A 12,004-nucleotide genomic window follows, 5' to 3' on the forward strand; every position below is an offset into this window, starting at 1 on the left:
TAGAAGAAGAAAGGAGAAAAAAGGTAGAAGAAAGAAAAGAAAAAGAAAGACATACATTGAGAGGGTTGTTCTATCACCTGATGCTTATACTGTTGTTCTTCTGTCTGCAGCCTTTCCTTTTATTTTGAAGAGACCTGTGGCTGTTGAGTGGCGACGAGGGATCTCTTCCCCTTCTTTCCTTGTTTTGTTTCCCTTCTTCCCCTGGTTACCATTGTGGCCTAGGCTTAGTTAGGCGCAATAGGTGATAGGGAGAAGTAGTGGACCTAGCTTCAAGTTCCATGATGTTCCTGTGGAAACTCAGGTGAGATTCTTACAGCTCCTGAGAAAATTAAATACTTCTCTATTATCCAAATGGGGATGCCGAGGATCCACAAACTCTCCTGATCTCGTGCCTGCAATCTGATTGGCTGCCAACACTTCAAACCAGGAAGTGTTGGCAGTCATCTTGTGACTCGGTTGAACTGAGTCACAAGAAAAAAGGTGAAAAAACAAGAAAAGGGGTCATGGTAGAAAAACCCTGACCCCCTAGGCATGCTCAAGGGGTCCCACAGAGAATGGGGTACATGGGGGCGAAATCGACCTGGAGAGGGGGCCACGTGGCACCCCTCCCTTAAAATAAAGAAACATTTTTAAAAAGGGAGGCCAAATTTTTTTTTTTACAAATTGGCTGGGCCTCGGGGGATGGGTTTTCCGGGGCCAAAATCAGCCTGGAGAGGGGGGCCGGACAGCCCCCCTCCCCTTGTGTATTAAAATAGAAACATAGGCCTAGCCCTGGGGGATGGGGTCCCAGTGGCCAAAATCGGGCTAGAGAGGGGGGGCCTCTCGGCCCCCCTCCATTTTTAATTTAAGAAAAAAAATGGGTCAGGTCCCAGGCGATCGGGTACCCGAGGCCCAAAAGGGTGAAAGGGAAGGGGAGCCCCCTACCTAAAATACAAAAGAGAACGTAGCCGGCAACCCGCCGGAGGCCCTGCCCCCGTTCTCCACTACTCTGCAAACGTGCCTCCTGGGGTGCTCTTGGTTGGGGGATGAAGTCCCCTTCGATGCTGAGGATCCTTGAGGTCCAACTAGCCCACCTGTTACCTTCAGTAAGCCCCACACAGTGGGATTGCTGAGAGGTGGTCAGAGGACCCCAGGTACCCTCAAGAGACAGGGCGACTTCATCCCCCAACCAAGAGCGCGCCAGGAGGTGCGTTTGAGAGTGGTGGAGAAAGGGGGCGTGGTCTGCTATCAGAACGCAGCAATCCTGCAGTGTGGGACTTAGTGGAGGTAATAGGAGGGGTAGTTGGCCCCCAAGGACGGCCTTGGGGCCAACTGCCCCTCCTGTTACCTCCAGTAAGTCCCACACAGTGGGACTGCTAAGAGGTCTTCGGAGGCCATGCCCCCTTTGTCCACCACTCTGTAAACGCACCTCCTGGCACACTACTTGTTGGGGGCTGAAGTTCACTTTACTCCAGAGGGACCTTGGGGGCTAAGAAGCCCTCCTTGTACCTCCTGTAAGTCCTACGCAACGGAATTCCTGAGAGCTGGTCAGAGGCCCAGACCCCTTTCTACACCACACTGCCAACATGACTGCTAGTTAACAAACCTTAGAAATTCGCTGAAAAAAACCCACAGGTTTCAGGAACCTTATAGTTAGGCTGACATTTCACTCATACAGATAAATTCAGCCGTTATAGTTAGCTGAGCTAACTATAACTCGCGCCCGCACTGCACTGCTTATGACCTCACATATTACATCACTCATGACATTGTCTGTGACATGAGAAGACCGGTGTGAACGTCTGCCTTCACGGAACAGTACTAAATATGCGTGTTCACCCGACCCGCTCTTAAAACCGGGACATTCATTTGTTTTTGTAAAATGTGTCGGGACGCTGGTACAGTCAAGGAAAAACCGTGACTGACCGGGCAAATCCGTGACGTCTGGTCACCCTCTGCAGGCTACCATTGCAGACTGCGTGTCATGGTGCAAACCAGCAGTGAACAACACGACATGGCACACTCACTGTGTGCCATGCAAAGTCAATGCATGTGATATATGCAAGTAACCCCTACTGCAGACCTTGTTGCCCTAAGGCAGGGCACATCGTATTACATGGGAGTGCATATCTGCATGAGCAGCTATGCTCCTGGGCTGTATAGTTCAATCACTAGATGGTAATAATAATAATAATAATAATATCCACATTTGTAAAGCGCGAACACTCACCCGTAAGGGTCTCTAGGCGCTGGGGGCTGTCGGGAAGACTAAGCAAGCTATTGCCCAGAGTCACATGGTGCTGGGCTAATCTGCCGCCGGGGATCGAAACGTGATGCCCAGATTCCGGAGTCAGCCGCCCTGGCCGCGGCGCCACACCTTGTAGATGGTACAAGTGAACAGGAAAGCCATCTTAAGCATATGTACTGGACACTGGTCAATAAGAGTTGCCCAGCTACATGATGGCTTTACTAAAACCTCAGATGTTAGGTATCAAACACATGGTCTTAATAAATCTGTACTGTTGCCATTACTAGATTATTAATGCCATGCACCCAGAGCGATGCTTAGAGATGCCCCCTCAAAAATCTAACAGTACCTAGTGTGCTGGCTGACTGGTCTCGTTCAGCCTACCACCACAGACAGGTTTCTGATCCCCTGCACATGAGCCCAAGCTCTCTGAGACCAGAAACAATGCCTGCTCCAGAGGCTTCAAAGCCCCTACAACCTTAGATATGAACCCCGCCTTCCTCTGACAAAGGAGATGCCACCCCCTGCCCTGAGGCTCATTTGGCACCAGGACAGGCAGAAAAGTAGCTATGCAAGCAGGTGTGTTGTACCACTAGGTTAGTCACACTGCAAAGGTGGGCTACCTGATGTGCCCCATGAAAGAAGGGTTCCACCATCTTGGTTTTGGTGGAATTAGGAACTCTGGAACAGGGTTATTCCCACTCCATACATGAGGTGGTCATAAAGGGGGTGTAGTGACCCCAGGGGTAAGTAGCCCATTGGCTACTACCTTTCACTCCCCTTAGCGCCCCTAAATTTAGCATTTAGGTGGTCCCCTGACACAAGGAACTCAGATTAGTCTGCCCTGAAAGAAGGACAAAGAAGAGCTGAAGACATGAGAGCTGTGGACCAGCAACGAAGCTGGCGCAAAACCCTGCCTGACTGCTGCTCTCATGACAATCACCGACACCGACTCGTCAAGAAGCGGAACAACCTCCCCAAACCATTGGAGGTCTGCCCAGCACTTTCTCGACCAAGCAACATCTCCCCTGAAGTGGAAGAGCTACTCCCCTGCAAAAGCAGGAACCGACTGCAGCTACCAGGTATACCGTTCTGATATCCCCGGGCCCACAGAGGGAGCAGCACACCAGGAAGAGGTCTTTGTGCTCCAGAAGGTCAGATCCAGCCCTTTGCCAAGTTAAGAGATGCCAGGGGACACCCTTGGCCAATACTCTAGGTACCGGAGCCAGTTGAAAGCACCAAGGATTGTTTGTGTTCAGTTTGAACACACCTGCTAGCAAAAATTTACCTGCACTTCAAGGGACTGCGAAAGAGGCCAGCTCCACACGGAGAGTGGTCCTGATGAGTTTCTTTTCCTTCTTCTGCAGGAACACTGAGAACCGTGAGGAGACTAACTCACCAACCTGCCGGACAAAACACCTCTGCCCCAGAGTTCCCCAGCCTGGGCTCACGTAAACGGACAATGTTTATGTGGTCCTGAGACCCTCAAGAGCGGAGACCCTCAGGAGCTGGGTTCTGCCAGACTGGTCTCCCTTGCAGCCTCTTTCTTACAGGTATTTTTCCTATTGACCTTAACAGGTATTGTTCGAGGCTACCACCGCGTAAAGCACCTCTGCACCCTGACACCCCAGGGCAGGTAAACTTGAACTCTTGGTGCTTTCTTGGACTGTGGGGCGCCCCTACTTACCTTAAGTCCAGAAGAGCAGTCCTGTAAGTCATCTACAAGTGTGTCTATGCAGTGAATGTTTCTCCCATAGGATAACATTGCCATGTTCGAGTCTCATACCTCAAATCAGACAGCTCTCCTTTTCTACTGTTTTTACTGTAAAATTTGATAATGTCTAAAGTACTTATCCAATTCCGATGATCTTGGAGTCTAAAATTATATAAAAATATATTTTTCTAAATTGGTCTTGAGTTTCTTCTCGAGTGTGTGTCTCATTTATTGACTCTGCGTGTTCAACAAATTCTTAACACTACCCTCTAATAAGCCTAAACGGCTCGCTTACACTACCACAAACAGAACATTTGGGATTATTAATTTAACCCCTGTAAGCCAATATGGGACGTCTGGACTTTCTACATAGTGTGCCTCAGTTAGATACACTACATAAAAAGCCAGCTTCCTACAGCTACAAAGTTGAAAAAAAAATGCAACAGCCACTTGCATGCCCTCTTGTTCCTTATAGTCATGACGTGGTCCATAAGATGAAGAAGGGTTGTCAGCTACGAAGGTATGAGGCTGATGCTCATACTCCTGGTAGGCTTCCTCTTCATCTAGGGCCTTCGCCTCAAACTCAGGGATGTAATACACATCCACTTTCATTGTACTGTAGGCAGTCTTCGATGCGTCCTGGTCATTGAGATCTGTCTTAAGCATAGAGTGCAAAATCTGGGTGGGTAGGCTTGCCTTTACTTTTATGGGTGAAAAGTAACTTATGCTGAAAAATCTGTAGTTGACGAGGTCGTCTTCAACTGTGCCATTCCATGGTTTGCCATTGATTGTGAAAGTTGGAGTAACAGTCTATGAGATCATCGCTGACGGCTGAAAAAGAAACATCAATGGGGTGGTTCTTGTCTGTGTCAGAGTCAGTGATGATATTGCTGGCAAAAGAGTCATCGTAATAAACGAGGGCCTGGTCGTTTATGATTACCTCTTTAAGGTTGCTGATGAGGCTTGTCCCATAACCACCAATGGTAATGTCGTTGATGTAACCATCAACGACTGTGGGTTTTTCAAGGGGGCTAACTTTACATACACTTTTTTGCACAGGCTGTTAGTCCTCCCTGGAGTGTTTTCCTGAGGAAACACCATTTTTTTCATGTGAGGATGTGACTACTGGCACTTTAGATTTTACATCTCGCTCTGGAAATCAGTTTCCATTTTTGTGCTTGGTGGAGCACTGTTAACAGAATCATTCCCATACAAGGGACATCCCCCTAAGAAGGAGGACATTTCTTTTTCTCCAGTGCCAACCTCATCTCCCTATCAGTCTTAGAAGGAAAGGTTTTACAAATGTTGCAGCATGAAGCCTTGTGCAATAGATGAAGGCAATAAATACAATGCTCATGTGGGTCGTCAATATATATCTTATTCTTTAAACAGTTAGAGCAAGATTGAAAAGAGTTTTTTTCTTCCCGGTCAGTCATGAGGCTATTTGGCGACAGAGGAGAGGACTCCCCAGCCCTGAAAGTGGAGCTTTCCTATAAAAGTACCCTAAAAACAGCTTACAGTACTCTGAAAGATGAAGATAAATCCGATTCAGTTCCAGGGTAGACTAGAAACGTAACAGGATAAGGCCACCGAGAACTCAAAGTAGAGCTCTTTTTGGGGACTCTCTCACACACAAATAGAAGTCGTAGAAATCTGAGCTATGGTGCCCTCTATGGGTAGTAGGAGAGCTTAGCACTCCCACCTCATTGTCTGAAGTTTGCATGGTTTCAAACAAGGTGGATGTGCTACTGAAACACTGTTGTTGACGCCTGTTAACACTGTTTACAGCTATTTAAAGTTACCGGAGATTCCCAGCTGGATGCTGGGGAATGAATCTAGCAGGACAATATATGAAAGGCCAAGTGCTGGAGAATTGAACATTCCTGGTGAATGTGAACCAAGCATATCAAGTGAAAGCAGACCCTGCACAAAGCTGGCAGTGGAAACCGAGGGAAATTAACATTGGCTCCCAGTCAATCAGAGGATCAGCTTCAAGCTCCTCACTCACGCCTACAAAGCTCTACAAGACAAAGAACCAGCATACTTAAACCACCGCCTCGCATTCCACATACCCGCCAGACAACTCCGCTCAACTCACCCTAGCCTCCGTGCCCAGGATCCACAAGACCAGTACTGGAGAAAGTTAATTCTCCTACCTCGCCGCCAAGACCTGGAACACCCTGCCCCGCCACCTCAGGCAATCCGCATCACTGACGCAATTCAAGACGGACCTCAAGACCTGGCTCTTCAAATGATCCTCCATCCAGTGTGACCAGCAGCCCCCGCCCCCAGCACCTTGAGAACCTTACGGGTGAGTAGCCGCGCTATACAAGCTCCTGATTGAATTCATTACAGGCCTACTTTAACAAGTGAAACATACCGGACAAGGACCTCTTTCAACATGAACAGGGGTCAACTTCAAATACACCCCAACAGATACATGAGGAAGCTTAGCTATAGCCTATTAACAAAGGGACATTGTAGGGCAAATAACTAACATAAAAGCAAATGAGGGCTGGGGGAAAATGAACATGTCCAAGTCTAGGTCCAAAAAGTAGGGAGAATACAGCAATAATAACTTAAAGAAGGGGACTTCACAGAGCATTTATCTTGACTATTACATGTTTGAAGAAACGCTGATGAATGTAACTAAATAGAACATGCTGCAACACCATATATAGTGTTTTGAGAGACAATTCTAGAACAATTAAGGTTGATGTCTATAAATTATAACACTGACAATGTTTCATTGTAATACAAATGTTTATACACTGTTTCAACTTTGCCGTATTACTCGCAAATAGTGTTAGCTAAGCGTTACATACTCTTTCAGAATAACAGGTATGAGACGTTATTTGTGTATAAAGCTGCATTATGATGATGCATTTGTTTGTTTTTTATTTTTACGGGGTTTTATATAGTGCGAACTTGACCCGAAGGTGTAGGGTATCAGAGCGCTTTACACGAGCACCAGTTGCATTACATGAGGACACATTCATTTTGTTTTGTTAGGCACAGGGAGATGAAGTGATTTTGCCCAGAATCTCAGGATGTTACGTGTCCTTGCAGATGCTCTATCCCGGTTCCCTAGATTTGAGATCGACCGCTCCAGCCGCTGTGCCAACACCTCTCTCCAATGGCACCTCGCATTAGTGACTTGAATCTATATTTTAAAATAGTTAAAGTAGGAATTAAGCAATTAAAGCAAGAAATAAACAGGGTTCTATATTATCTTTAACACTTTTATATGTAGGGGGTTATTGTTCTGTATTTCTTGTAGGTCTACCACAAAGAATTTCTGCTGGAAAAACAAGCTAAACCTGAAAAATATATTTTGAGACTTAAACTTCAACTGTATACTGACCTTTTTCTAGTGACGCGTCGCTTAGTTTCCGGTGGTAAACATGTCGGCTGTATGAATTCAGCATGGTGATGTAGCCACAAAAATGTTTTAAGTCTACTTTCTCTCGTAATCGTCTCAAAGCTTGATGAACACCCATATTCAAGTTAGAAAAATCTGAATTGCAAACATAGGATGTTTAGATAAGATAACCATTCTGTACTGACTTTAAATTTTCCACACAAGAAATACACTTACACATTTTTAGAAAATAAGTCAGATGCGTCTGAGGAAGTTCTATGTTTTAAAGGAAGGGCATTTGGTTGGACGTTGGACTTGGAAACATCTGAGCAAATGACTACTGCAGAGGCGTGCAATTCAAGGGATGAGTGTTCGATCAAGGACAGATTGGCCATAAACTATATAAATTAGCTGCTTATACACAAATTGTATTTAAACTAAGCTTTTGTAAATATACTATGACCCTGGTCTGCAGCTGGCAATCTGTGGCCTATGTTGCACAATCCTGCTTAGTGTCAATCATTTTCAATGTAGTATCTGCAGACTTCAATAAAACATATGCAGTGCGAATGCAGACTATGTTTATATAAATAATATATACTCTGTTGGCACATGGCATAGGACAAAACACCCATAAAACAAAGTTGCAATACTAATGTATCCCACAAAATCAGGTAGACCTGAAAGGTTAAAAGAAAAAAACACACGCACAATAATTATTTTAAAGATTATTTTAAGATTATCTTAAAAGGCATGATGTACTATTCCCATTCACAATTTGGAAACCAACTGTGTGCAAATGAAAATGAAATTTGAGATGCAACCTATGTACTAACAGGTCGTATCCCAAATGTAAAATTTCTATGGGGTCTTAAAAAGGCATCTTAACGTATGCCTAACAAATAATAACAAGGCATTTTGATATTTGAGACCCTCTGTGATTGGATCTGAATGCAGGTCAGCAGACCTCCATCCCTACATTAGCTCTCCCCTTTACAAACCAGGTATCCCTCCATCTTTGGATATCTGAGAATGGTTTGCACCTGAAATTCCAGTCACAAACCATTAATACACCACTTGCAAAATCATAAATAGGGTTGTAAAGTCATTGTATAAGTCAGAAAATATCATCAGTGGTGGAAGGTGGTTTGCAATCATCTAATTACATCTCTACTTGAGACTACCATATCCTGGACCAGCCAGAGTTGGTAGCAAAAAAGCAAGACTTTGCACAGTTGCTGCCCAACAACACTTTTCCAAAATTGTGTTAGGTAGCTGCAATAGGCACAAGCTATAATATTGTGCTGCTTAAGCTATAAGCACAAGTTACTACCTGTGTAACGATATATTTGTTAGAGACATTAGTTAGTGATAGATTCCTTACCTTTGAATATCCCCAGGCGTCAGACTGGATCCTGAAAGTTTTTCGTCAGCAGTACCCCTGCGCGACGGTAGGTGGCGTCGTGCGGCTCCGCGTCAGTCGCTGGCATCGTAAGCACCGAGATGACGTCACAGAGACTACTTAGGCGCCATCCATGCGCGCTGACGACAGTTCTGTACACGACTTTCCGTGCCAGTAACGCTGAGCCATGCAAGAAACTGAACACTGGTGCCATGAAACTAGGGCCCTGAAAGGGATGACCTTAACCATAGAAATCAGTTCGCAGAACAGGGAGGATGGGCAGGGCGGTAAGGAATCTATCACTAACTAATGTCTCTTACAGATATATCGTTACACAAGTAGTAACTTGTGCATCTGAAAGAGACACGTTAGTGATAGATTCCTTACCTTAGAATAGATACCCCAGCAATACCAACCCCGGTGGTGGGTCTGCGAATAGATTACACCTAAAGTCACGAAGAACAGAACGGCCAAAGAAGCCGTCTCTCCGGACTGGACTGTCAAGGCAGTAATGCTTGGTAAACGTGTGCAGCGAGGCCCACATAGCTGCCTGACAAATATCCTGCAAGCGAACGCCGCGTCCCAAGGCAGTAGTGGCTGACGTAGCCCTGGTAGAATGGGCACGCAGCCCCACAGAAGGCTCCACAGAAGGCTCCTTCTTAGCCAACGAGTAACATGCTTTGATGCACAGAACGACCCACCGAGAGGAGGTTCGTTTGTGCACGGCCCGACCTTTTTTGGCACCCACGTAGCCAACAAAGAGCTGGTCATCCACCCCGAACTGTTGTGTGTGCTTCAGATAGAACGGGAGCGCACGTTTTGGGTCCAGACGGTGGAGCGCCTCTTCCTCTTTTAAAGGATGCGGAGGCGGAAAGAAGGTGGGCAAAGTGATGGTCTGCCCGATGTGGAACGGCGTGACAACCTTTGGCAAGAAAGAAGGACAGGTCCTTAACACCACCTTGTCTGGATGAACAGAAAGGAAAGGAGGTTTAGAAGAAAGAGCTTGGAGCTCACTCACTCTTCTGGCATAGGTGATAGCTACAAGGAAAGCCGTCTTTAGAGTGAGAAGACGTAAAGGACAGTTATGAAGAGGTTCAAAAGGAGCGCACATCAGATAGGTCAAGACAAGATTTAAGTCCCATTGAGGCATTATGAAATGCACGGGAGGAAACGTGTGTGTAATGCCTTCCAGGAAACGGTTAACAACCGGGAACTTAAAGAGAGAAGGCTGATCTGGAAACCTTAAAAAGGCAGAGATGGCGAAAGATAACCTCTGATAGTGCCCAGAGCAGAGCCATGCTGGGCCAAGGATAGTAGGAACAGAAGGACCTCAGAAAGAGGGGCAGAAAGGGGATCCACAGACTTTGCTGTGCACCATGCCACAACCTTGTTCCACCGGCAGGCGTATACCATCTTTGTGGAGGGACGCCTGGCTGCCAGAATGACATTACAGACTTCGGGAGGAAGATCGAAAGCTGTCAACGGTCGCTGCTCAACCTCCACGCATCGAGGTGGAGGCTGGACAGGTTCGGGTGGAGGACCGTCCCCTGCTGCTGCGACAGAAGATCCTCCCGAAGAGGCAGTTGGATCGGGGGATCGATCTCCATGCTGAGTAGATCGGGATACCAGAATCTTCGTGCCCAATCCGTAGCCACAAGGATGACTTGGGCCCGGTCGCGCAGAATCTTCTTCTGCCCAGAGTGCTGAAGTGGTATAGGCGGAAAGGCGCACAACAGACAGCAACTCCACTCGCGACGAAAAGCGTCGCCGAGCGAGTGTCGCCTTGGAAGTTCCAACGCGCAGAAATGATGACATTGCGCATTCTCTTCGGAGGCGAATAGATCTAACCAAGGCTCTCCACACTGCAGAAATAGACCTTACGCCACATCAGAGTGCAGACGCCATTCGTGATCCATCAAGCACCAGCGGCTGAGTTCGTCTGCCCTGGCGTTCAGAGAACCTGCCAGGTGTTGAACCACCAAGGTAATGCCTTGATGTTCCAGCCTTGTCCAGAGGCGCAGAACCTCCTGACATAGGGTCCACGACCCCACCCCGCCCTGTTTGTTGCAATACCACATGGCAGTGGTGTTGTCCGTGAACACCTGCACTACACTTCCCCGGACAGAGGGAACGAATGCCTTCAGTGCAAGACGGATCGCCCGGAGCTCCAAAAGGTTGATATGGAGCTGGGACTCCGCCGGAGACCAGATGCCTCTGATCTCCGCCTCTCCCAAGTGGCCACCCCATCCCAGGAGGGAAGCATTCGTCACCACTGTGTGCTCCGGCTGGGGAAGGGAGAGGGATCTGCCATTGACCCAATCACAATTCGTGAGCCACTACTGCAACTGTCGTGCAGTGCCCTCCGAGATCTAGACATGATCGGACAGGTTGCCCTGATGCTGTGCCCACTGGAACTTCAGGTCCCACTGCAGAGCCCGCATATGCCATCTGGCATGTTGCACTAGCAGGATGCAGGAGGCCCGAGTGCCGGAGGGTAATCCTGACTGAAACCCGGGATAGAGGCGGAAAGATCAGAATCATAGCCTGAATATCCCAGACTCGCTGCTCGGATAAACCCGAAACCTCGTCGAATCCAGAACAGCTCCAATGAAGGGAAGCTTCTGAGAAGGACTCCGGTGCGATTTCGGCACGATGATGGAGAACCCCAGCAAATGCAGGAGGTCGGCCGTAGTCTGAAGGTGGGTGGCGACTGTCTGGGGCGAACCCGTCTTGAACAACCAGTCGTCGAGGTAGGGGAAGACTGACACCGCTGACCTGCGCAGATGAGCTGCGACCACCGCCATCACTTTCGTGAACACCCGAGGGGCGCTGGCAAGGCCGAAGGGGAGCATGGCAAACTGAAAATGCTCCTGGCCTACCGTGAACCGCAGGTACCGCCAGTGGGCCGGCAGGACGGGAATGTGAAAATATGCGTCCTGCAAGTTCAACGCTACCATCCAGTCTCCAGGGTCAAGGGCAGCCAAAACCTGCGCCAGAGTCAACATCTTGAACTTCTCCTTCCGGAGGAAGCGATTGACGTTCCTGAGGTCAAAGATGGGTGCAGGCACCCTTTGTCCTTCTTGGGGACCAGAAAGTAGTGGGAATAACAACCACTTCCTACTTCTGGTCCAGGAACGCGCTCGATGGCCCCCTTGGGCAGGAGGGCCGTAACTTCCTGTCGAAGAAGTGCAAAGTGATCCCCCGACATGCGGTGGAACCGAGATGGCATGGATGGGGGGTTGACTCGAAGGGGAGGGAGTAACCCTTCCGGACGATTTGCAGCACCCACCTGTCTGAAGT

General features: G+C 47.8%; 1 protein-coding gene across 1 annotated transcript in view; it reads right to left on the bottom strand.

The window, feature by feature from the left end:
* The window catches only part of FAM91A1 (family with sequence similarity 91 member A1), a 312,498-nt gene that overhangs the window by 39,167 nt on the left and 261,327 nt on the right, over nt 1-12,004 (bottom strand). Inside the window, exon 20 of the mRNA XM_085604989.1 lies at nt 7,306-7,458. Within this exon, the coding sequence (XP_085461115.1) occupies nt 7,306-7,458 (153 nt within the window). The remainder of the gene's footprint in view (nt 1-7,305; nt 7,459-12,004) is intronic.

Source organism: Triturus cristatus, chromosome 5_1 (genome assembly GCF_964204655.1).
Source record: "Triturus cristatus chromosome 5_1, aTriCri1.1, whole genome shotgun sequence".
NCBI lineage: Eukaryota > Metazoa > Chordata > Amphibia > Caudata > Salamandridae > Triturus > Triturus cristatus.